General features: G+C 37.5%; 1 protein-coding gene across 1 annotated transcript in view; it reads left to right on the top strand.

The window, feature by feature from the left end:
* The window catches only part of LOC150077584 (uncharacterized), a 246,973-nt gene that overhangs the window by 24,155 nt on the left and 195,054 nt on the right, over positions 1 to 27,764 (top strand). The window contains exons 3-4 of the mRNA XM_090385952.1: positions 1,451 to 1,483; positions 24,576 to 24,611. Of these exons, the coding sequence (XP_090242078.1) occupies positions 1,451 to 1,483; positions 24,576 to 24,611 (69 nt within the window). The remainder of the gene's footprint in view (positions 1 to 1,450; positions 1,484 to 24,575; positions 24,612 to 27,764) is intronic.

Genomic DNA, 27,764 nt, shown 5'->3' with positions numbered 1-27,764 from the left:
TCAGAGATAAAACTGGATACCCAATTACAAAAAACATCTGGCAAACTATAGGATGGATCGAAGCTTATTTAGAAGCCCTTTAAGCCAAACACGAATGAAAGCCTTGGAGATGTCAAGAGCAACTGTTTGTGTTTCACCCAACTTTTTCCACCGAATTTGTCCATAAACGGGTAACATAAGCCAGAATATCACCAGTGAATTGACACTGATGGAATCCATACTGGCAATCATTGATCAGATGGAATGTTTCTAGATAGTTTGAGTTGGCAGTTAATTGATTTCTCCATTACTTTAGAAAGAGTAGAAGTATTTGCAATTGGACGATAATTGGATGGGAGGGATTTGTCAGCCTTTTTAGGAACAGGCTGGATATGAACAAATTTCGAAGCTGAAAGAAAAATACCTTTGAAATAAGGAAGAAAAAAGCAGCCAATAACAAAAGTAAGTTCAGTAGCTCAGGTTTTGACCATCAGGACCTGGAGCTTTCTTAGCATCAGATTCGTCAAAATTCTTCTGACATCCTATTGGCGGAAGACCACAAGAGGCATTGAATGGAGTGTACTGGGAATGGTGGGAGGTGATTTACCAAGATCATCAATACATGAGTTGGAAGGAAAATAGGATGCTAGCAGGTCAGCTTTATCTTTGACTAATGTGGCAACAGAACCATCTTGTTTTGACAGAAGTGGGAACAGAGATGGGCAAAAATTGCAGCCAATAGTTTTGGCAAGAGACCAGAATGGTCAGCTACCATTGGGCAAGAAACAAGTTTTCTTCTCTTAGCCTGTTCGTAATCTAGTTTGGACTGATTAATTACTGCTTTACAAAGTATAAATGATGCTTAATAATAATTTTTATTATTACGCTATGTCGCTTATAAAAATGCAGTACAGTACTGGAAATATTTTATAATAAAAATTCAGAAATATATGATTTCATAGAATATAGGCTTAATGGTTTGCTTTAAAAATATGTTGAAAGTGGTTCGCTTAAAAAAAATTTACATTGAAAGGGGTTTGCGAGTCAAAAAAGGTTGGAAACTGCTGCTCTAGAATATATTAAATGTCATAGTTTTCCTCTAGAATATATTAAAGAAAACCAAAAAATGGATTTTGAAGAAAGCAGCCTAATTATCTGTTAGATAGTTTCAAGTTACCACTGGATAAAAAGTGTTCAATTTTCCTAGATTGTTGAGTTGCAACATGTTTATAATATGATGCACAATGAAAAATGTCTACCATATCACGTCACCAGCAGGCAATTCTTGAGCACTGCCAGTATTCTTCATTGTGAATAACATGTTAATATATAATTTAGATATTCTATGCTTTTTTATTTTTATTATTATTATTATTTTTTTAAAATAGAGGGAAAAAAACGTGTGACTTTTGAGAATGAATCAGCTCTAATGCTAATGGTTTTTTTTTTTTTTTTTTTTTTTTTTTTTCAGGCTGTTATAAGGACAAATCCAGGAACTGATGAGGTATGCTTCAGGACTAAAAATTAAGTTTAACTATAAAAATATATGTATTCATGATGTAATATGATACTTCAATTCAGCTCATTTCAATGCCACCTTAGCAACCTTCACCAAGTTCAGCACTCAACCACCACAGTTCCTCAACCTCCTCCTCCAGAATCTATGAGAAATGAGCATTGGTATTAAATTTTAATGGTTGTGGCCTGATATGATGGTCAGACTCCAGAGGTTCGCTCATTGACTTATCATTTCAGTCCTGTCAAGATGGGAGAAACTGGCAAACTATTGTCTTATTGTTAGCATTAGTAGAGGCATATGATGCAAGAAAGCAAGCTTATACAGCATCAGCCAAAAAAAAAAAAAAAAACCTCAATTGACCCATCCATTTGCTCCAAACATTTGTCCAGTTCTTCCTTGAATATGGAAGTTTAATCCAACAATCAACCACCTGCTGGCTGAAGGAAAATTTTGACACATCTATTCTACAACTGTCTTTACTCAATTTGAATTTATGCTCCCCCAGGTGTATAATCTGAGCAAGAGGAAGAATCCAATCAGCATTGACCTTGCTCAAACCATTCAAGGTCTTATACATCTCAGTCAGATCACCTTACAAGTGCCTAATTTGTGAGGCACTTATTCAATAAACATTTGCCCTTCATGGACAAATGCCCTTTATCCATAGCAGCAACTTGGCCTTAATGCCACACCACTCCAATTTGTACAGTAGGCTTCCATGTGCAATAGTATATCAAAATATTATATCAAAATTTATTTTTTGCCTCCACTTCCTTTGCATCATAGTATCCAATTACATTGGTCAGACAAGATTTCCTCTTAGGAAAGCAATGCTAACTACATGCGCAGTCTTATCTGCAGAATCCTGCAATGCTTCTTTAACCAGTAACTCCATTATTTCTCCCGGTTAGAAGTTAAACTAACAGGCCTGCAATTTCTCATGTCACTTTTTTATCCCCCTTTGTGAATTGGGTATATATTTGCACATCTCCAGTCTGTGGGGACCTTCTCTGATTCCAAGGATGTTCTCATAATTATGGCTAAGGGTTGCTTACTTAATTTGATGCCTCTTTTAATATAACTGGATAGGTCCCATACACCCCAGGTGCCTTTCTTATGTTTAACTTCAACAATCTCTCCTACATTTTGCTCTCAGTTATTATAAAAAATCATTAGGCTCCCTGTTAGAGTTTGATAAACTTCTGGCCTTCACTTCCCTACAGAATTCCTCAATTGTGAATGTAGATGCAAAATACCCATTTAGTTTGTTAGCTACTCCAGCAGGATTATCAACATTCGGACCATCAATTTTCAAGTAGACAGATCTGATTCATCCCCTTCCTTCTAAATGTTACATAAGTAAAGAAGTCTTTGATGGTTTTATTTGCATCCTTTGCTAAAGATTTCTCATAATCTGCCTTTGCCTGCCTAACCTCCTTTGTGACTTAATTACAGACTAGCTTATATCTACTGTAGCGTTCAGTGTCTTTTATCCGAAGATTCTTAATGCATGAATAATCACTGTTGATAATCAGATCAAGAGTATTACTTCCTCTGGTTGCTTTTGAACATGCTGATGTAGAAAACAATCATTCAATAAATCCACAAAAGTCTTGCTAATGTGTGTGTGTGTGTGTGTGTGTGAGTGACCAACCCATAAGTTCCAGTCAATATCTGGGAAGTTAAAATAACCTATTATAAGCCATTCTGATTTACTGGCCCATTCTATTTCTCTGTACAGTTGTGTTGTACTCATCAGAGTCATTAGGCTTCTAACCCACTAGTACCCTCATTTTTGCTTTCCCATTCTTACATCATATAAGGCACTGCTTATATCTGTTTGACACCATTTGTCTGATATCCCGACAATGTTAGCCTTTGACATCTTGATCAGCACTTCAAATTCATCAAAATTATTTACTATACTTCTAGTATTGGTGTACATGCAAGTATACACGCACCTGTTTTAATCTTATTTACCCTAACACAGCCCATGTATTTATTTGTTCCATGATGACTCCCAGAGTCCTTGTAATCTCCAGCACCCTGCTTTCCAGGCTGTTGCTCATTCCAATAGAAGCAGTGCAAGAATCACTTTCACCTCTGTCAGTGGCTATTGTTAATCTATTAGTCTGTGCATCCCCCAAGCTATTAGTTTTCCGACGCACCTAACACTGCCTCGATAGCATCAGCAAATATTCTTGCACCCTTTCTATTTAAGTGTATCCCATCCCTGCAGAAGCAGTCTCTCCTGTTAACAAGCACAGACCAGGCTGAGAAAAATTCTATCCCTTGAGCCTTTCACAATCTTTCCAGGGCCAAATTGATTGACAAGGCTCTCATCATATACTCCCTCCTGTCGTGTCTGGGCAGAATTGCAGACATCTTTAAATTAACCCTAACTCATGGATTTTTTTCTTGGTAAATGTTTAACTTAATGGCTTTCTGCGTAAATGTTTAACTAAATGGCTTTCTGCGTAAATGTTTAACTAAATGGCTTTCTGGGTAAATGTTTAACTAATAGAACAGTGACAACCTCTAATAAGTCCAGTTAGAGAAAAGGTTAGAAATGGTGAGAAAAGCCATATAAGCACTTTTCAAAGTTACCAAATTTGAAAAGTACAAGCAGTTGTTAGTGAGAAGCTGACTGGCATCTGGATACAGGGTCATGATCCAAAAGAAGTTTTGAAAAAAGGCAAATTAATGAACTCAAGGAAAATAATTTGGCATTTTAGCAATTCTTCACTTTCTGGTGGAGCCTTGGAAATTCTCTTGACAGTCAAGTCTAGAGAATTTACAAACTTTTGAATTTATAGACAATGGCCTTGAAACAAAGTTAGGGCCATTTTTATGAAAAAAAATTTGACTCAAGATTTCTGAAAAGGGCAAAAATCTGGTTAGTTAATGTTTGAAAGCATATAACTGGTAAAATTCATATCATTCAATCTTAAAAAAATTCATACTCTCCTGCTTACTTGCTTAATCTCCAGCTTTTCAAAAGTTAAAATATGGCAGCTATGCTTTAGTGATTCTTTTATTCATATTAGACTTAGAGCTTGTGCTGATTGCCATGTGTATAAGAAATCAGTATCTTTATTTTTTCTTAAGCATGCTTTGGTCTGTCTGTATTATCTTATTGAACCATCATCATCATACCATGCATTATGAACTGCTGCTGTATAATGTATTTTTACCTTCTGTCTGGCTTTTCTCTCTTGCCTCATAATGTTAATTACCAAGATTTTGTGATTCCAGGTCCATTTGTAAGGGGTGTGCGTGTGTGTGTGTGGGGGGGGGGGGGTAAAGTGTAATTTATAATCAATAATTTTAATTTGCAAACTAAGAAGTAAAATGCCTATTTATTTCTGTTGCATGTTTTGAAACCGAATAATAACAGAGTGATTAACTGACATTTTAATTTTCCTATAACTTTTCCATTTTATTTATTGCTAAGATGATTAATTCATTAACATTAAATATAATTAATTCAGAAGTAATTTGTCTAAATAATATTTTGAATGTTGTTAGACTTTGCTGATAATTGACTTGGAATTTTAGAATTTTTCTGGAAGCATCATAAGTGAACAAGTTTCTAGTACTTAAATCATGAAAACAGTAGTTTTATTTTTAGGAAATTTTTGAATTGGCCAATTTTATCATTGACGGCCTCTTAGGACATGCTGAAACACTTATGGAAAGCCAGGCAAGCCTTTTTTTTAATTCTCTTTATAACTTTTTAAAATGTTTTTAATAGAAATTTTGGTCTAGATTCAGTATTGGGTATCCCTTCAAGACTGACAGCGATACGGCTGTGATTGATGGGTGCTGATTCCGCCCAGTTTCACGTGATCTCCTTAACATGCGAAAACATGTGGCAAGGGTGACATGCACTGCGTGCCACCCGTGTCATGTACCTACTAGTACTGGAAACACGAGGCACACTTTTTTTAATTAGAAAAAAGAAAATGGTGTTTATTGTTATTGTTCTCGGCTGAATAATTCCAGGGGGTGTGGGAAAAATTTTAAAAATTAAAAAATAAAGTGATTTAGCTCCCTGATTGGCTGATTATGATTGCGTCATTCCCAGGCTCACGTGGCTCTGGCAGTCAGCACGTAGTAAAATTCACATTTTGGTCAGTGCTTGATTTGTGCGGGTATCCTGTTACTTGCTACCGTGAAATCTCCTTTGTCACAGGTATTTTTTCTTGTATATTTTTTTGTTTCTTTCCATTCAACTCTAGAGAAAATGTAATGAATAGTGTGCAAATGTTTGGGTGTTTGAAAAATGAAGGTTGCAAAAGTTTGATTGAATGGTGCCAGAAAATGAATTTTGATTTCATGTGAGTACAAATGTTCTTGGTGTGAATGGAAAATGAGATTGGGCGAGCAGAAGGATCGTTCGGATGGTTTTGAGTGGGTTTGCTGATCAAAAGGGGCCAGTCCTCATTATTGTAAGAGATCTGTGCGAAAGGGGTCGTGGTTCTCCTTCAGCAAGCTCAGTATAATCAACGTGCTCCTTCTAATCTATTATTGGATTGTGAAGGTGTTCATCGATTGCATTATGAATGAGCTTGGTGTCGGGTCCGCGACAGTGAGTGACTGGAGGAGTTTATGAAGAGAAGTTTGTGTGGAAGTGTGCCAGAGAGAAAGAGGTATGATAGGAGGAGTGAATGTTATTGTTGAGATAGATGAGAGCAAGTTCGATAAAAGGAAGTATAATAGAGGTAAAAGAGTGAATGGGAAATGGGTGTTTGGTGGGGTTGAACGGGATACAAGAAAGTGTTTTTTCCAGGTCGTTGAAAATAGGACTAAAGATGTTCTCCTAGACATCATTAAGACTTTCATATATCCCGGTATCACCATAGTATCGGACTGTTGGAAGTCATATGATTGTCTGGGAGATGAAGGGTTTCAACATCTCACTGTAAACCACTCGATTCATTTCAGCAACCTGGAAACAGGGGCAAACACTAACACAATCAAGGGAACATGGAGCACCATTAAATGGCAACTGTCATTAAGCAAAGTCAATGATCAGTTTGACTCCTACCTCGGAGAGTATATGTGGCAAAGGAAACATTCTAACAGCAGCGATTTAACCAAGGAATTTTTAAAAGCTGTCAGCATAATGTATCAACCTGAAACAGAGGATTGAACGAGGACACCCGACCAATGAGGTGAGTGGTTTTTCTTTGTCTCAGTTCAATCTCATTGTTAAAGGTAGTTAAATAGCATAGAAAAATGTTGATTTGCCATTTCTTTTCTTTTGTGAAATTTCCCCTTAAATTACCTTTTCCCCTTTTCTTTTCTTTTTGTTCTTTTCAGCCTTTCTCATTGTTAAAGCTCATAAAATAGCATAGAAAAACATGCATTTATATTTTTTAAAAATATTGATTTGCCATTCCCTTTCTTTAGTTAAATTATCCTTTCCCCTTTCCTTTTTCTTCTTTTCAGCCTTTCTCATTGTTAATGCTCATAAAATAGCATAGAAAAACGTGCATTTTTGTTTGTTTCTTTTTCTTAAAATTGTCGATTTGCCATTCCTTTTCTTTCGTGAAATGTCCTTTTAAATTTCCTTTTCCTCTTTTCTTGAATATGGCTATCCGACGTATTTAAATTTCACATGACATTTTGTGATCCCCGAAAAATGTGCATTTTTGTTACTTGAATTTTTAAAATTATCAGATTTATCCTTTGTTTTCAGCAGTCATATTTGTTGCTCTGCCACGTGCCATCCATGTGTCACTTGACATCTGCCCGGCGAGGAGGGGAGGGGAACACAGTGAGTGGGTGGAGTCACAACCCGTCATTCACTGCTTTCTTCCTCCTCTCTTCGCCGCCATTTTGAAAGGGATACCCGTTACTGAATATCTACTGAAATTTTATATTTTTAAGGATAACATTTTTAATAGAGGAATTTATTTTTAATATTTAATTAAACTTTATTGTAAAGGTGTGTACTGTACAAGGAAATACCTATCTAGACAACACGCTTCATGAGGTATGGCAAGGGGTATGCAATATAAAAAATGAAGGAAATGTGAGGTATAATGTGTATATAAGATATTTGATAAAGTCTCCTTTATTTATTTCTGAACCCTATAAGCTGCAAGCTAAGAACCAAATGCGTATCTATTAATACTGTTTTATATCTTGTTATAATTTTTGTAACAAAGTAATAAAAAATCAGTAATTTGATTTTCCTATGAACTTACCAGTCTATACAAATTTTATACACAATTTTGTGATTATGTATAAAAAAAAATTATGTATATGTTGATAAATGTGTAAATTCACTAGGCCAGGTACTAGGTGTCTTGAACAATTTATCTGGAACACAGGCAAAGACACTGTATGTAATTCATCAGACAGACACTGAATAAAAGATTGTTTATGTTGTATGCAGTCGGTATTCTTTTAATATGCATGTGTTATAATTGAAGGCTAACTTTTGGGCCAGCTAATATCTTGAGTTTGCATTCTTCTCAGCATAGTCTGTGCGTGTTAACAGGAGAGATTGCTTCTACAGGGATGGGATACACTTAAATAGAAGGGGTGCAAGAATATTTTCAGATGCTATCAAGGCAATGTTAAGTGGGTCAGAAAACTGCAGGCTTGGGGGGGATTTCCAGACTAATAGATTAACAGTAGCCACAGGCAGAGGTGGAAATGATTCTTGCACTGCTTCTATTGGAATGAGCAGCAGCCTGGAAAACAAGATGCAGGAGATTTCAGAGACTGCTGGGGTCATGAAACAAGTAAATACATGGGTGGTGGTAGAGTAACTAAGAGTAAGAACAGGTGCATATATACTTTCATGTACACCAATACTAGTAGCATAGTAAATAATTTTGATGAATTTGAAGTGCTGATCAAGATGTCAAAGGTGAACATTGTTGGGATATCACAGACGTGGTACCACTCAGATATAAGGGATGCAGAATTTGGAATTTGGTGAGTACAATGTGTACAGAAAGGATAGACAAGATAGAAAGGGAGGAGTGGTTATGCTGTTAGTTAAGAAACACACAAAATCTAAGGAAGTGCAACCTATTGATATGGGTGGACAGTGCAATGCTCAGTCAATGTGTGACATAAGCACTGAGAAAGCAAAAATGAGGGTAGGAGTTTGTTATAGGCCTAATGACTCTGATGAGTACAATGAACAATTGTACAGAGAAATAGAGTGGGCCAGTAAATCAATGTCTTATAATGGGGAATTTTAGGTTTCCAGATACAGACTGAAACTTATGGGTTGGTCACTCGCACACTAGCAAGGCTTTTGTATATTTTTGGATGATTGTGTTCTACAGCAGCATGTTAGAGAGGCAACAAGAGGGACTAACACTGCTGATGTGATTATCAGCTGTGATTAATCATGCATTAAGAATTTACAGATAAAGGAACCACTAGGTGGCAGTGATCAGATTGCACTGATGTAGGATTTACTTAAAGATATAACTACCATCAGGGTAAAGGGAAGGGTTTTTGCTTTCGTAAAGTTCGACACATACAAATCTTGACTACAGTGGTCGCAGATATTTTTTAAGTTCTGTACAGTGGGACCAACTGATGATGTTACCAATAGCAAATTTTAAATGGGAAGCATTCAAGGAAGTAATTTTGGAAATACTAGACTTTTTATTCCAATTAAGAAATACTGCTCTAAGTTTAGGCCAAAATGGATTTCAGATGAACTAATGAGACTTGTGGCAGAGAAGAAAAATGCATGGGATGCACATAAATTGTCAGGTGACACAGAAGCCTGACAAGTACTGCATATGGATAGCAGTAACCCCAGAGAAATGTACCAACTATGTGATGTTACACTCAGAGTAGTGGAGAAAGAAAGAGACCTTGGGGTAATTCTGCAGTCAGATATGGAGTTTTCTGAGCAGTGCAGACAGGCGGCCAGAGTAGGTCATGGGGTCTTGTCAATGTTATACAGGAATTTTGTGAGCAGGGATAAGGAGGTGATTATCCTCTTGCATAAGGTAGTGGCCAGGCCACTGCCTTATACGCCACACCTTGAGTATTGGGTATAGATCTGGAAGCCTCATTTTAGTAAGGATGTAGAGTTGCTAGAATGAGTACAGAGAAGGGCAACAAGACTGGTGAAAGGAACAAAGTGGGTGCTCTTATGAAGAAAGGCTTAAGTTCTGCAAATGGCAGTTTCTGGAGACTAAGCACCTGCGAGGCAAACTGATTGAGGTGTATAAGGCCTTGAATGGATTGAGCCGGCTCAATGCTGATGAAATTTTTCCTCTTGCTCAGATTACAAACCCGAGGGGGCATAGATTCAAGCTGAGGAAAGATAGTTGTAAAATAGATGTGCGGAAGTTTGCCTTTAGCTAGTGGGTAGTTGATTGCCGGAACAAACTTCCATCTGTTGTTGTGGAAGTTGATAGCTTAAATAAATTCAAGGCAGAATTAGACAAACATTTGGAATGAATGGATCAGTGAAATAAGAAGGAGGTTTTTTTTTTTTTTTTTTTTTTCATTTTGGCTGATGCTGTATAAGCTTGCTTTCTTGCGTCATTTGCCTCTACTAATGCTAATCATGAACATTGGCCAGTTAACATCTTATGCATTAGTTTATCATACTTTATCTTTTACAGATAGAGCTGGAGTACCTAAAATTTCATCAGTTAGCCGTCTTCCACTCTGCATGCGAAACCATCAGTTTTTAATTATAAGTGACATCATTACATTTTATTTTGTTGTCAAATAATATTCCTAGTAATTGCGTGTCTGAGAAAATTGCCCACTCAAACAGTTGTTTAGCCATATTATTGCAAATGAATGAATGCTTATTACTTGATTAGTAGAATGCTTATTGGGACTATAAAATAAAATATTTATGCAATAGACTATCAAATTATTATAATTATACCTAGAGGGCTTTACCCCCTGCTTGCTTTGCTCACCAATCCTTGCGCACGCTTTTCTATGTAAAATGTTTAGGTATGAAGGAGTAAGTCAAATCTTTTCTGCGTAAAAGATACACCTGTCAAAATGCACTGATCGATATCTAATTAAGAAATGACCAATGTAATTATTTACCTGTGCATTTGTAGTGATGTAATTGGCCCGCCCACTTGTGCCACACGACTCACATCCCTCTTCTCCCATTGGCTACCTCCATCACATGGCATTCTCAAGGTTAAATAAATATCACTGTGATTATTTACCTGTATTTATACAGGTCACTTAGGAAAAGGCCTTTTGCTTCGGATTTCATAATGCATGAGGAATGTCGTTGCATTTGAAAGAGCAGGACTAAAATATTTAACTAAAATATTTACAACCTATACAAATATTTAAAATATTTACAAAATACTGAACTATTTACAAATATACAAACTATATCAGGATGATGGGTTTGTTTGTTATGTTATTTGGTTTTTAGAGGCATTAGCAACTAAGGCCGTATTGCTCCGGGATATGCGGTGGTCATTCCCTGACCTTTCCGCATCCTCCATATTTGGTGGTCACAGGCTCGAATTCCAGTCTAATCAAGAAGCATGTGCTACGCACTGCTGCTCCTGCCCACTTGGCTACGGAGGCGCCCGGGGTTCGCTTCATCAGCTGACATTAATATACAAAAAACCTTACAATGGAACATCAAATGATGCCGGGCTTGGTAATGTATTAGACAATGAAGCATGTGCATGAGGTTTGTGAACATTATGGAGGCAATTGTCTTGCAGTGCATCCCATGTATGGCTCTGCATCGTCAACAGCAATTGTCTGATTCTGCCCAGTAACCCATTTCTGTTCCTTCCATTTAACGTTCACCAACCTTGTGCACGTGCTTCACTGTCTAATACATGACTACACCTGACATCATTTGATGCTCCATTGTAATGATTTTTGTATATTAATGTCAGCTGATGAAGGGAGCCATTGTCTCGATATAGTACAGTTATGATTGTTAATAGTTTAGTATTTTGTATAGTTTTGTTTTTATTTGTATAATACTAACATTATAGTGCACTGATCGAAATCTAATCAGGAAATAATTATTTACCTGCACATTTGTAGTGATGTAATTGCCTACACCTTCTCCCATTGGCCTGAATTAGTGACGTAATTGCTCCACCCTCTTCTCTCATTGGTTTGAATAAATATCACTAGGAGGAAAACTTTTTTAATGTGTAGATAGATATTAGATTATTATTATCATTTTCTTCTTTTGTGGCTTTCTCCAGCCTTGAGGGAACCTAAGGGGGCATAAATTCAAATTAAGAAAAGACAGATGTAGAATAGATGTGCGGAAATTTGCCTTTAGCCAGCGGGTGGTTAATTGCTGGAACAAACTTCCATCTCTCATTGTGGAAGTTGATAGGTTGAATAAATTTAAGGAGGAACTGGACAGGCATTTGGAGGGACTGGTGTGATTTTTTTTTTTTTTTTTTTTTTTTTGGCTGATGCCTGCATAAGCTCATACACATGCTTTCTTGCATCACATGCCACTACTACTACAACAGTTACTGGTATCAGGTTCCATGGGTGGTTGTTATGTCTGGCTGTCATTATTAGTTGAGGAACTCTGTGACTATACCACAGGTGTTCAGTATCGTAGCTATTTGGAGTTCCTTGTAAGTATTTTCTGGCAAGAAATGTTGGATAACTTATGAATAAAATTAGTTTCCTGACACTGGACTCTAGCGCTGCTCGCTCGGTAAATAGACAGTAGGTTTATCGGTCTGGAGCCAAAATCGAGAAGGATATATTCATTGACAGGTAGGCTTGGCAAACGATGACATGTTTGGTGGTGAGCGCGATAGACAACAAGCTACTGTGTAGTCATTGGTTGACATTATAATGTGTATATTTATGAGTAAAAAACAGTGCATAATAGTTTTGTGGTGAATGGTAAACAGGTAATGGTAGCGATGAATCTTTTAAAGATGGAAGAAATTTGTAAGGAAAATAAAATGTTGGTTGATTTTTTGATGAAAACTAAATTAATAAAAGTTTCGTTCTGTTCATTTTTATGTTCTTCATTATGTTTTTTTCTCATTATTAAAAGCAGATTTTTGGAGTTCATGAGTGTTTTTACTATACTGTTGATTTAGATTTGGTTATGGAAAAAGGAAAAGGTTTCTTTATTTTTCGTTATATTTCGTAACCTGACCTTAAATGGTAGGTTAGGAAATAATAGAAAAAGAAAGAAAGATTCTTTATATATATACATATATATATATATATATATATATATATATATATATATACAGGGTGATTCACTACCCGTGCGACTAACTTACAGGAGGTGTAGGGGGCACAAAGACGAATCGGAATCACATAGCATTGCAGGGTCCGAAATGCCTTCGTCATGCGGTAGAGGACGTTGAACGGGAAGTCGCGTGAACAGCGATCCCGCTGGAAGTCAGTATTTGCGAACCGGTTCCCGAGGCAGTAGGATGGACGAGTATTCAAACGTTGAACTGGCCGACATGCACCTCACGTATGGAGCTGCAGACTGTAATGGGCACACCGCTCTGCGCTTGTACCAGGAACGTTTTGCGCACAGGCATGCTCCTCATCATACGATTTTTGCACGTGTGCACAGAAGGTTATGTGAGACTGGTTGTTTCACGAGAGGTACCATGAATCGAGAGCGAACGACGAGGACGCCAGACAATGAGGAGAGTGTCCTACATCTTGCAGAAGGCAATCCGAGTACGAGTACTCGAGCGATAGGCCAACGATTGGGTATTTCCCAATCCACTGTTTGGAGGATACTGTCAACAAACCAAATGAGTTCATACCATCTGTAACGCGCCCAATCATTGGAGCCTGCGGATTATCCACTCCGGAGGACTTTTGCTACTTGGTTTCTTCAAAAGAAACGGTTCGCAAATGCTGACTTCCAGTGGGATCGCTGTTCACGCACCTCCCGTTCAACATCCTCCCGTTAAAAATAAAAGTACAAAAAAATAAAAAAATTAATATTTTGTTAATAAACAATTTATGCACTATTCCACCCATTTTCTAAAGAAAAAAGGTTAGTTACCCTTTTCATTTTAGGAGGGGTTCAAGCTCCCATGGGACTCAAGTGGAGGTAACCTGACATTTTTTTCACCATTAGAGCATATTATTAAACAAGAAAATAAAAATACAGGCATAAAAAAAATTATTTTTTTATGCATGTATTTCTAAATATGACTGTGATTCTAAAGAAAAAAGTTTAGGTTACCCCCTCCGCTTCGGGATGGGATTCGAGTGGAGTTAACCTGACCTTTTTTCACCATTATGGAAATCATTCATTAGGGCATGTGCTTTTTTTTTTTTGTTTTGGTTTTTTTTTAAGGAGCATTAGCAACTAAGGCTATATTGCTCCGGGATATGCTGTAGTCATTCCCTGACCTTTCCGCATCCTCCGTATTTGGTGGTGACGGGCTCGAACCCCGGTCTAATCAAGAAGCATGTGTTACGCACTGCTGCTCCTTCCCACATGGCTACGGAGGTGCCAGGGCATGTGCAATTAGGGCAAGTTACCATTAGTGCTTCTGAGTACTACTAAAGTGATACTAAACTGATGTTATCGTGTGTTGTGTTGTGTTTGTACACCAATCAGCATATCGTTTACCACACCCACCTGTCAACGAATATATATTGTTCTCAACTTTGCTCCAGACCGATAATACCTACTGTCTGTTTACCGAGCGAGCAGCGCTAGAGTGCCATATCGGGAAAACTAATTTTCCGCATAAGTTATTTGCTGTTTCTCGTCGTTCTTGCATTGGCTTTCTTTACCTTTGCCAGTTGTTATTGTTCCATATGCCACATCTCTTTGACTTCCTGTCTGAGACATCGGTTTTCTGGAGGTTGCTAGTGTTGGGCACCACTCTGTTGATCAAGTGGTAGTCTGTAGTCTCTTTCTTTTTGTCACTGAGGGTTAGGTTAAGTCTGTGCATGATCATCTTGTCCCTTCTTATGGCACAGTCCCAGTTCATCTTGTGGGTAAGAGTCTCTCACATGGCCTAATGTTTGCACCTATAATACAGTTTTCTTTGATCAACTGGTATTTCTTTACTAACTTCTGATGTATTATGCAAGTCATTGAGGTTGTCACAGACATTCTCTCAGATATGCCAGACAAGCTGTACTTGCTACTTGGGAGTCCAAAACGCTGATGGAACTGATATTCGGGTGACACTCAAGTCAAGTGGACCCAATTTCGGCGAAGTCCGGACGGTCTGTGACAGCCAAATCCTCTGCTTGCACCTTCACGATGGTGGGACTATTAGTAATCCTGGGTATAACCTCCATGCACAAGTACATGGTGGGTGACCACCCAGGTGTGAACCAACGTAAGCAGGGGTCGAGGTGTGGCCCCCACACCACATGGAGGAACACCGCCCCTCTATGTTACCAGGCAGTACTAGGTGGTAGATGACTCTCATCAACCGGTGAAACACCACCACTTTGCTTATGGGATGAATGCAAAATGGTATGACCTGCGAGACTTCTTTTCCTTGGTCGGATTACTGTTTCAAAACTTCTGATGTCAGCGTTTGCTCAGATCGTGTCAGTGAAATTATTCTTGCAGGAATGGAATCCTTTATCCCACACTCCACCTTAAAATCTCGTCCTTTATCTAAACCTTGGTTTTCCAATAAATGTGCTAAGGCTGTCCAAGAGAAGAATGTTCCATATCGTAATTGGCTTGTTTCTAATTCTTCAGTTTCATTTTCTGCCTTGTGGGAGCAGAGATGGGCAACTTTTGCCCATCTCTGCTCCCATCTCTGTCCAAACCAGATGGTTCTGTTGTCTCTTCAGCCAAGGATAAAGCTGACCTGCTAGCATCCCATTTTTCTTCCAGCTCATCTATTAATGATCTTGGTAAAACACCTTCCACCATTCCCAACACACTCCATTCAATGCCTCATATGGTCTTCCATCAAAAGGATATCAGAAGGATTTTGATGAATCTTGATGCTAAGAAAGCTCCAGGTCCTGATGGTATTTCTCCACTTTTTCTCAAAACCAGTGCTCCTGAACTTACTCCTATTCTTTGCCGCCTTTTTTCAATTTCTTATTCCAAAGTTGTTTTTCCTTCTGCTTGGAAATTTGCTCATATTCAGCCAGTTCCTAAAAAGGGTGACAAATCCCTCCCATCCAGTTATCGTCCCATTGCAATTACTTCTACTCTTTCTAAAGTAATGGAGAAATCAATTAACCACCAACTCTTAAACTACCTAGAAACCTTCCGTCTGATCAACGATCGCCAGTATGGATTCCATCAGTGTCGATCCACTGGTGATATTCTGGCTTATGTTACCCATTTGTGGACTAATTCAATGGAAAGGTTCGGTGAAACACAAGTAGTTGCTCTTGACATCTTAAAGGCTTTTGATCGTGTTTGGCATAAAGGTCTTCTTAACAAGCTTCCATCTTATGGTTTGCCGTTTTCAGTAATTGGTTATCCAGTTTTCTCTCTGATCGCTGACTGAGGGTGATGGTAGATGGCTCTCTGTCTTCTAACTTCTCCACTAATGCCGGTGTCCCCCAAGGTTCAGTTCTTTCCCCCACTCTTTTCCTCTTGTATATCAATGACCTTCTTCCATTGACTGGAAATCCTATCCATAGTTTTGCCGATGATAGCACATTGCATTCAACTTTCCATTTTGAGAAACCTTGTCCTGCTCGATCAGCTTCAACTTCTCGAAAATCTGCTACCAATTCCTTAAATGCCGATCTTCAGGTAATTCTCCAGTGGGACAAAGACAACTTAGTTGAATTCAACCTTTCTAAAACTCAGTCTTGTCTTGTATTAGTATTAGTAACGGCCGCATGGTGCAAGAAAGCCTATGGCTTATGCTGCACCGGCCAAAAAAAAAAAAAAAAATCCGAACAAAACAATGATAAAAACAAAAAAAATAATAAAATAAAAGAAATAACTAAATAATAATAATTAATAAAAAAAAAAAAAAAAAAAAGGAAATTAAACCTATCATCCTATGCACTTCCCTTACCTGAAAGTACTATCCAGATGACCATTGAATTTCCCCAAACTGTCGGCCTCTACCACCCATGAAGGGAACTTATTCCAGTAATTTATAACTCGCTGGCTAAAATAAAACTTCCTGCAGTCCAATCTAAACATTTCCCCCAGTAACTTGAATTTATGTCCCCTAGTTCTAGCATCATTTATAATCTTGAAAATTTTGTCCTCATTCATTTTACTGTGTCTCTCAGGGCCTTAAACACCTCAATCAAATCTCCTCTAAGGTGTCTAGTTTCCAAACTCTGCAACCCACATATTCTAAGTCTTTCTTCATAAGGACGCCCTTTTGCCGATCTCACCAGGCGAGTTACCCTTCTTTGCACCCTTTCAAGAAGCACAATGTCTTTCTTTAGGTGCGGTCTCCATACTTGAACACAGTATTCCAAGTGTGGTCTAACAAAAGCCTTATATAATGGGATTATCATGTCCCTATCTTTACTTGCAAAAGTTCGATAGATCATCAATAGGACACCATGGGCCTTCCTTGCAACCTGTTTACAATGCTCAGAGAATTTCATGTCTGCCCGTATCGTAACACCCAAGTCCCTTTCCTCCAGTACTGGGTTTAGTTGAACTCCACCAAGTGAATAAGTTTTTTTGGGATTACTGTTTCCCAGGTGTAATACCTTACACTTTGTTGGATTAAAGCACAGCTGCCATTTTTCTGACCATTCCTGAAGTCTATCTAGGTCTCTCTGAAGAAGCTCAGCTTGACAGTGATCATTAACTACTCTACCAATTTTAACATCATCTGCAAATTTAGACATCACGCCCTCTATCCCTTCATCAATGTTGTTTATGAAAATTAAAAACAACAGTGGTCCTAATACTGATCCTTGGGGAACCCCACTTCTTACATCAACCCAATTTAAGGAATAGCCATTTATCACAACCCTCTGCCTCCTGCCCTGAAGCCATCCTTCTATCCATGTAAGGATTTTCCCAGTGATTCCAACCTGTTCCAGTTTATAAAGCAACCGCTCATGTGGGACTGAGTCAAAAGCTTTGCTGAAATCTAAATAAACAATGTCGAAATTATTCCCTAAATCCAGCTCGTGAGTGACCCTTTCGAAATAGCGAACCAGATTTGTTAAACATGATTTTCCCTTTAGAAAACCATGCTGAGTATCCTTGAAAATTTCAATTCGATCCAAATGATCCTGAATTCCACCCTTGATCATTGCCTCCATGATTTTCCCTACTACTGAAGTCAGACTGACAGGTCGATAATTTCCAACTTCACTTTTAGAGCCACCCTTATGTATGGGAGATACATTTGCACTTTTCCAATCCAAAGGAATCTCCCCAGAGTCTAGTGATGCTCGCATAATTAGCCTCAATGGTTCAATGCACTCGCTTGCCGCCTCTCTTAAGATTATAGGGTATATTCCATGAACTCCAGGAGCCTTACTGGTCTGTAGGCTCGAAAGTTTTTTCATTAAATAATCTTGCGAAATTTCAATATCATTAATTACATATTTTTTAACTTCGCTCCCACAATTTTCCATTGCCACAAAAGGCTTTTCATTTGTAAATATCGATGCAAAATAACTGTTGACTTCATCTGCAACGGCAGCTGGTGTATTTATCACTATCCCCTTTCCCTTACGTAAAGGTCCGATCTGGTTTGTGCTGTTCTTCTTCTTGACATTTATATATGTGAAGAATTCTTTATCCCCCCTCTTTGCTCTGTTTGCTAGTGATTTCTCATAAACTGCCTTTGCCTGTCGAACCTTTTCTGTGGCTCTATTACATATCACCTTGTAGCTGTTATAGGCTTCAGTACTTTTTATTGCTCTGTAACCTTTCCATGCCACCTTTTTCTGCTCAAGTAATGTGGCAACTTCACTATTCATCCAACTTGGAACCCTTCTCGTGGAGTATTTTTTTAATGGTATATATGCATTCAAGGCATCTGTGATTAATGTTTTAAAAGCGCACCACAGTTCAATTGTATTCATTCTCTGCTCGATATCTACCCAGTTAATAGAGGCCATGTAGTACCTTAAGGCATCGTAATTTCCTTTTCTGAAATTAAAACTCATTCCTTTGCATTTTACTTCTGCCACCTCTCTTGTCATCCTCCACCGTAGAACTCCGTGATCACTTCCTGCTACTGGTTCCTCTACTGTCAGCCCTGTTATGTCTCTAGTACTTTCCCTGACATGTTGATACAAATAACAGTCATCTAGTTGATTTAAAAATTTTGTTCCCCATGTCGAGTTTCCTTCCCATTTACTCCAATCAATTAGAGGGAAATTGAAATCACCCATAATAAGACATTGACGCTTACTTGCCCATTCCATTTGCATGTAGAGGCTTTTGTCATAATCTTCACAATCACTTGGTCTGTAGGTTACTCCTACTTGCATTATACCTTTGTTTCCAACTATCTCACACCATACAGACTCTATACTAGCATGTGAAATGTCTGAATCCGGGAAAGCTATCGTCGCACTCAGGCTGCTTCTGATAAGAAGCATTACCCCACCACCCCTTCTATCTAATCTATCCTTCCTAAATACATTATACAAGCCGTACTGAAACTCATCATCCCCAATTTCCGGGTGGCACCATGTCTCTGTAAGCCCTATTATGTCCGCGTTACTTGTTTTAACCAGCATATCTCGCAAAAAGGATCCTTCTGCTCCTATGATGATCTTTAGTGACACTCCGATTTCTAGGCAAGATGATATATCTCTTTTGGGGATTACCCTGACTTCTAATCTCTCTTGGCACAAGCACATTACAAATATTGCTTCCTCTGTATCTAAAAAACTTGATTTTCTCTTTCGCTCTCTGCGTTACTTTTCTTCCAAACAGCTGCTCACTCTGTATAAATCGCAAATCCGCCCTGCCATGGAATATTGTTCCCACATCTGGGGTGGTGCACCCAAAACCTCTCTCAAGCTTCTTGATTCCATTCAGAAGAGGGCAGTTAGGTTAATTAATGATTCATCTCTAACAGAGTCTCTCCACTCGCTTTCTCATAGACGTACTGTTTCTGCTGCATGCCTCTTCTACAGATACTTCCATTGGCACTGTTCTTCTGAATTGGCTTCTATAATTCCCGCTCTCTCTTTCAAAACAGTCCGAACACGTGCCGCCACCAGCCAACATCCATTTACTGTCCAACTTCAAACCCACAGAACCAACTTTTCATCTTCCTCATTTATTGATTCAACTGCCGTTTTTCTGGGACAACCTTCCTTCATATGTATTTCCTGAAAATTACAATCTACAGAAGTTCAAGTCCAATGTCAACAAATATCTTCTTTCGTCTTCTCAACCTCCAACCCAAGCACGGTACTAAGTACTGTAGGTTCTAATACCTCTCGTGTTTGGGGTTCACATAAAAAAAAAAAAGGTGACCTGGTTGAGCCTGTGAGTGTACTGCTTCTGGGCGATCACCCTACATCCTGCAATAATGAGCTGGATTATTACTGGAGTAAAGTGGCATCGTTGACACAAGTCATCTGTCTCCAGGGTCCTTGGTGATGGATTTTCTGTTGTTCCCAGTATTGATTACTTGGTCTTGGATGGTGGTAGTAGTAATGAATGCAAGTGCTGCAACAAAGAGAGCACATGAGCTTATGTAGCATCAACCAAAAAAAAACCCAATTTCATGCATCCATTCCCTCTAAAAGTTTGTCCCATCCTTCCTTGAATTTATTTAATTTATCAACTTCCACATCGACAGATGGAAGTTTGTTCCAGCGGTTAACCACCCGCTGGCTAAAGGCAAATTTCCACACATCTATTCTACAACTGTCTTTCCTCAATATGAATTTATGCCCCCTCAGGTTCATAATCTGAGCAACCAGAAGAATTCCAACGAAATTCAGCTTGCTCAACCCATTCAAGGCCATATACACCTGAATCAGATCACCTCTAAGTGCCAGTTCTCCAGCCACTGCAATTTGCAGAACTTAAGCCTTTATTGGTAAGAGGACCCCTTCTTTCCCCTCACCAATCTTTTTGCTCTTCTTTGTACACACTCAAGCAACTCTACATCCTTCCGAAAATGAGGCCTCCAGACCTGTATGCAGTATTCAAGACGTGGCCTGACCATTGCCTTATAGAAAGGGATAATCACCTTCTTTTCCCTACTAGCAAAATTCCTGTTTATCATTGACAATACCCCATGACCTGCTCTGGCAGCCCCCTCAGGTTCATAATCTGAGCAACCAGAAGAATCCCAACGAAATTCAGCTTGCTCAACCCATTCAAGGCCATATACACCTGAATCAGATCACCTCTAAGTGCCAGTTCTCCAGCCACTGCAATTTGCAGAACTTAAGCCTTTATTGGTAAGAGGACCCCTTCTTTCCCCTCACCAATCTTTTTGCTCTTCTTTGTACACACTCAAGCAACTCTACATCCTTCCGAAAATGAGGCCTCCAGACCTGTATGCAGTATTCAAGACGTGGCCTGACCATTGCCTTATAGAAAGGGATAATCACCTTCTTTTCCCTACTAGCAAAATTCCTGTTTATCTTTGACAATACCCCATGACCTGCTCTGGCAGCCTATCTGCATTGCTCAGAAAACTTCATAACTGACTGCACAAATACTCCTAGATCTGTTTCATTTTCTACCACACAGTTGGTATGTTTCTCTGGGGGTTACTTCTACCCATATGCAGTACTTTGCATATGTCAATGTTAAACTTCAGTTGCTACTTCTCAGCCCATCTGCCCAAATTTTCTAGATCCTGTTGCAGTAACACACTGACATTAACAACCCTGCCGACCTTCGTATCATCTGCAAACTTTGACATTGTCTGATGTACCTTCATCAATATCATTGATAAATATACAGAACAACAGTGGGTCCAACACCAAACCCTGCGGGACTCCACTAATAACATTAGTCCACGAAGAGTAGCATGGATTAATGGTGAATATGACTGCCTTGGTCTCGGGGAAGAACATTTCACTGGTCAGCTATGTGTTCCTGCATGGTTCACCAGTGGGATGTTCTCTTGTTGATTTGACTGTTTTGTTTTGCTTGACAAAAAATGAGAGTTTTTTTGGGGGAGAGCTTGCTATCTATGCCTAAGACCAACTAACTCGGGAGTTAGTTGGCCTTAGGCATTTAAGGTATTAGTTGGCTTTAGTCTAACTATGCCTAAGACCAACTAAATCAGGAGTTAGTTGGTCTTAGGTATACATAGATACTTTATGGAGTGAAAAAAAAAACCCATTAAAGTTTCTTTCATCATTCATTGGCAGGATTTGAACCCAGAAGGGGTTTGACAGACCTCATTGAACAACAGAATAGAAAAAATGAGACTCTGAAGGATTATCTCCAGAAAAATATGGCACCAATCTACTAAAGGCCATAAAGAAAACAGACAAGCAGTACTCCCCATTTGCTGAGGAGATCCCACACACACCCAGATGGTAGAAACAAAGACAGAAAGGAAAGATGAGCAAAGAAGGTATTCCACAGCAGGGAATACCTTCTTCGCTCATCGCTTATCTATGAAGCCTTGATGAAGCTCATACAATGAGCTTCATCAAGGCTTCATAGATAAGAATGCTTCCAATGCATGGCTCACCAGCAGGATACTCTTACCCTCGACTCCACATCAGCTGGAAAAGTCTGGGTTCAAATCCTGCCAATGAATGATGAAAGAAACTTTAATGGGCTTTTATTTCACTCCATAAAGTATCTGTGTATACCTAAGACCAACTAACTCAGGAGTTAGTTGGCCTTAGGCATTTAAGGTATTAGTTTGCATTAGTCTAACTATGCCTAAGACCAACTAAATCAGGAATTAGTTGGTCTTAGGTATACATAGATACCTATGGAGTGAAAAAAAGCCCATTAAAGTTTCTGATGGATTGGTTGGTTGGTTGTTTTCAGATTTTATGCCTCATTAGAATCCTGAAGGAGTATGTTAGTACTGGGACTGCATAGATGATTATCACTTTAGTTTAGTTCCCCTCTCCCATTTGGCTGCCTCCGTAGCCAGGTGGGCAGGAGCAGCAGTGCGTAGCACATGCTTCTTGATTAGACAGGGGTTCAAGCCCGTGACCACCAAATACGGAGGATGCAGAAAGGTCAGGGAATGACCACCGCATATCCCAGAGCAATATGGCCTTAGTTGCTAATGCTCCTAAAAACCAAATAACAAACAAACAATAAACAAACTCCCCCATTTAGCTTTACTTTTAGTAGGGACTTCTGATTCTCTGTTAATATTTCTCAATCAGTTGCGCCTTCATCTCCTTGTGTTCTAGCAGTTTTGCTTGCATCATCACCAAGTACTTTTAGGTCTCTCACTTTGTCATGGCTTTGATCTCTTTACTGGTCTTTATCTGGTAATTTCGGCCGATTGGTTTTCCCTGATGCAATCCATGGGTTTTTCATTTCTGTAATCCGGATTCAGTCCTGATGTCAGTGCTCTTCAGTGATCTGGATTAGTGGCTCACCAAAGAGTTCAGCACTAACTTGGAGCTTCTTCTCAGTAGCCACATAGAGCTTAATCTTGTCCACAAACATCAGTTTGGAGATTGCATACAGGTTCTTTCGCCCTTCTTTAAGGGTTTATCTGTATTTGCTAGTATTAAGCATGGTGGATGGCAAATTGAGGTGCTCGACAGAACCACAGTGAAGAGAGGTTGTCTTGGCACATTTTAACCCTAGTCATTTTTGTGTCCTTATAACCAAAATCAAATCAAATCAAATTCCTGAAAATTCATTTTCCTCATGGGGATTGGTTTAGTTGTGATGTTCCTGACCTTGATGGTGCTCTTCTGTTTTTCTGTGGTTTATCTAGAAAGTTTATCATTATTGAGTTGATTTTGTAGATTTTCAACATTTCTGTCAGCCAGCTATGGGACAAAGAGTTATAAAAGAGGACTCAGGCACTCAGCTACTGTCCAGTGCACATCCCCATGCTCCAGAATTGTACAACAATATTTAGAAAAGTTGTGAGTTAGAAATGAGGTTGAAAAAAAAAATGGATGGAAGCTTGTTCCAGCAATCAACCACCCACTGGCTGAAGGCAAACTTCCACACATATATTCTGTTATATGCAGTCTATTATATGCCATTGTAAAGCCTATTCAGGAAGGTGAAGTTTGTCATAGTAGCCAAAGGGGAGCCGACACACTGTGCAGTTTGTGACTGTTGTCAAGTGAAACTGATGTGGGTCTGGATACATTAGGAGGATAGTGTCTACTTAACCACCAATGAGATCCCAAAAAAAGGACTGAAATACAAGTATGCGTACTGCCATATACTTTAAATCATTAGTATATCCCTCTACTGGAGCAGTGCTGTTTTTTTAATTTAGACTTGTGCAGTACCCAGGCAACTTGTGGTGTAGTGGCCCCACAATATGAGATCAGTGCATTAAGTAGCAAGTCTAGTTTGTTCATTTTTACTTATAGAAATCTTCCATAACAGTATAGTGTTTTTTCCACTTATCCTTGTTTGGAGAAGTCAGGGTTTGAATCCCATCAATGACGAGGAGTTTCTAAAGATCGCTTTAGTTGGGGCTATAATTAACTGATCTCAGCTGGAGGAAGTAGTGGTTTTTTCTTGTGAGTTTTTCTGGATTTTTCAGCCTGCACAACATACAAATTGGCCTGTGAACACACACACTTGTACAACATAATATACATGGAGCAGTATTATCTAAGTCACTGATGCTTCTAAAAACACAACAGCAGCAACAACAGAATCTACATAATAGAATAAAGCTATGCCACACTTGTACAATAATGTTACAAAGTAATTTTAAAAAATCCTACTGTGATCATGAAGATGATATTTAAGAATTTCAATGCATGTAGTATTACTAAGTACGATTAAAAAATGAATAATATTCATGTGCAGCAGCATTATAAGCCATTAAAATTGGAATGTGTCAAGTACCTCCAGTGCTCTCTCATCTCCTAGATTTCAAACATTTTCTTGAATAAAGCTAACCTTTATTGATGAATGGTTAATAAAGTTTTTATTTGATTTTGAAAATGTTGACTTATGTATGCTGTAGTATGTCATAAAGTGGCATTTTATTAAATGAATGAATCAATCTACTTACAGAAAATTCAAGATGAAAAACATATGGATAAAAAAAGTGTAAGCTGTTATTTTTTTCAATATTTAAACTCATTTTCATATTTTATCAAATTCAGGAAAAATAAAATTATACTTATTTACTAGAGCAAGACGAAAAATTTTTTTACCTCAGTCACCATACTATAATTACTAAATGGAATGTAGCAGAATATTTAGATTATGTCTAAAAAATCTGGATTACAAATTTTGAGTTAATTTTTTTGGGGATCTTTGTGTGGTATATATTTTAGAAATTGAGAATTTCATTAGTTGTGTGTAATGTTACTCAGTTTAGAATTATCTGGTCTTAAGCAGAGTAGGGTTTTTCATGTAAGTTATTCCAGTGTTTTTTTTTTTTTACACCTTGCTAACGGGCAAACTGGTTTGTTTACATATACAGTATAGCCAGACCAGCATACACAGGTGAAGCAATGGAAAACTACTATAGCAACTTTATATGAAAAATTCCCAGAATTAAGAACCTGCCCTCAGGCAGAAAAATCAACATTGTCATTGTCATCATTCAACTTTAGAATTATTAATAAAATTTTCAAGTATAATATGCTTTGGTGAATTGCTAAACAAAAGAATGAAAGATAGAATATTTTATAGATTAATAGTGGGTGTAGATGAAATCATACCAAAAATGCTGAAGTTTGGTTTAGAGGTAATAGTATTGCATTGGTTGTACTGCATTATCCAGAAATCAGTTTTTGAAGCATATAAAAAGGAAAATAAAGTTGAAAGTGGAAATTACCAAAGAATTTTTTTAATTGCCATATATCTGTAATTCTCTTAAAAGGATAACTTTTTAAGGGAATAAAAGCTTGCATTGATGATTGAAGGTGGCATTGGGAAATGATTTAATTTTAAACCATTTCTTAATGGTTTCAAGTTTTTATTGGGTAGCTTAAAAATTGGATCATTATTGTATGTGGATATTATGTTGTTAAATAGAACACTTTGGCTTGAAAATTAGTTACACAAAAACAAAAACAAATATATAATTATCAACTTTAATAATTTCCGTATGAAAGTTGGTAAGGATAAATGGATACAGTATTCTCCTACTTGCCTGATAGTCTGGCTGGCTTCAGTTCCTGTCTATGATTAGAGTAATTTCTAAAAGCTAAATAATAAAAGTTAAACAATCTTAGGTGAAGTAGAGCAGCCAAGCCTCAGATGTTTTTTTTTTTTTTTTCAGCCTAACAATTTGGCCTGAGAATACCCACACTGGAACAGCCATAGGATTTGTGGAAGCTACATCATGCTTAACAGGCCTGATCTAGTTTCAAAATACGCAACTGCAAATGATCCTATTTAAAGTGTCCAGTGCCACAAGTCAATAGGCCATATAAGAGAAATACTTTTATGATCCCAGCATTAATCACCTACTGGACTTTTAGCATTAGTAGAGGCATATGATGCAAAAAAGACTTACTTGACATGACATAAAAAAGATCCCCAGGATGTCCATTGTTAACATGCATCAGTTCTGCGTAAAGCTCATTAATTGCTGGTGTCACTTGTTATTCTGTCTTCCCTGGAAATAGTAATTACTTGTAGAAAGCAGCCAGCTTGCTCACCTCACAATAGATCAGATATTATGACTCTAAATGTGTAATATCTTTTGCTTAAATAATTATCTGAATTAGAGGATCTTGTTCTTTTTCAAGCTTTAAATATCATATGTCCTAATGAGACATGGCTATCTATAAATTCTCCCGATCTCTTCCCCCATTGAAGAATATAATATGATTCTAAATAACAGTGGGTAAAAAGGGTGGCAATGTTCTTTCCCTCATCAAATGTACCTTTAAAATTGCTAAGACTGTTCTTTCCAAATCCGAAATTTATGAAACTGCTATTATTGAGATTATAGTAGTATTTATCACTTCAATATCTTATTCAGATGAAGAGATATTTATTGAGTTTATGCTGTGGATTATTTCTGTCACAAATTTAAAACTATCCTCAATTATGTATGGGTATTTTAACCTCCCTGTTGCTTCATGCAAAGCTTTCAAATTGAATTGAGAGTAATTTGAGAGCATTAAATATGTATATCATATTTGTATATCGTCCTTTTTGATTTAAAGTTAGTAGTATAGTTATTATTTGTGATTCTCTGATTAATTTGATAAATTTCTTTATTACTCTGGTGAACAAATTTGGTGAATTTGTTCATTACTTGGACTTTGTAATTAAGAAACAACAGTTGACTTCTGCCACCACTGTATTGATTTGAGAAGAAAGTTCAAATTTTGCTGCCATTGTTCTAGTATTGATATAGGTGAAACTTGGAGGGGAAACTTCATGGTTTTGAAGCAGTGTAATCAGTATCAGAAGAGTCTTATAAACCATAATTTATAGCAATACAAACAGGTTTTAATAACTTGACTTTATCGCATAGTACGTAATGAAATCTAAAAGAGCATAGTTTGTTCGGCATTAAATATGCAGGATTAATATAGTATTGTTATTTTCAATCTCTTAGTTTTGTGTGTTGTTTCAATTCCTACTATTAGTTCACACTCTCCCTATATATATTTATATATCTTGTTCAAATTTTCAATCGTTAATAAAATACTTTTTATTCATCCACTCAAGTTCAAATAAATTTTTTTAAACTTGTAGTGGATGACACTTGATGTTAATACAGTTTTTTCAAATATTAATTCATTAATTAAATTTAATTAATTAATTTTAGTTTTATATGGGAGAAAAAAATTTCTCTTATATAAGATATTTAGCAGGATATAAATTTAGGAATAAATACCGTCAGTGGCAGCGTGTAGATCGCTGGAAAAAAATTTCTTTTTCAGATTCTTTTTTCATTCTGGGTTCTAGTCTGAGTCAAGGAGGGAACAAAATGGAAAATGAAACATGTGAATAAAAATAATAGTCCAACACCATATATAGAAAGGAAAATGGAAAATTGCAAGGAAATTCTCTTTCTATTTTGCCACTTAATATTGTGATTCTGTCATATGTATATACATATTTATATTAATTGTAATTATTTAATAAAAAGTAACTAAAATAAAATTTTTCTTTGTTGACCTAAGTAGGAATTGACTTTAAAAATTTTTTTTTTTATATTACTTGTTTTTAAATTAAATTTAGACTAAAATTTAGACTAAATTTAGACTAACACACATATCATAATCAGGA

This window comes from Mastigoproctus giganteus, chromosome 12, assembly GCF_048544385.1.
Source record: "Mastigoproctus giganteus isolate SK-2022 chromosome 12, ASM4854438v1, whole genome shotgun sequence".
Lineage (NCBI taxonomy): Eukaryota > Metazoa > Arthropoda > Arachnida > Uropygi > Thelyphonidae > Mastigoproctus > Mastigoproctus giganteus.
Note: the sequence above shows the minus strand (reverse complement) of the source record. Positions and strands in the feature narration are given on the sequence as shown.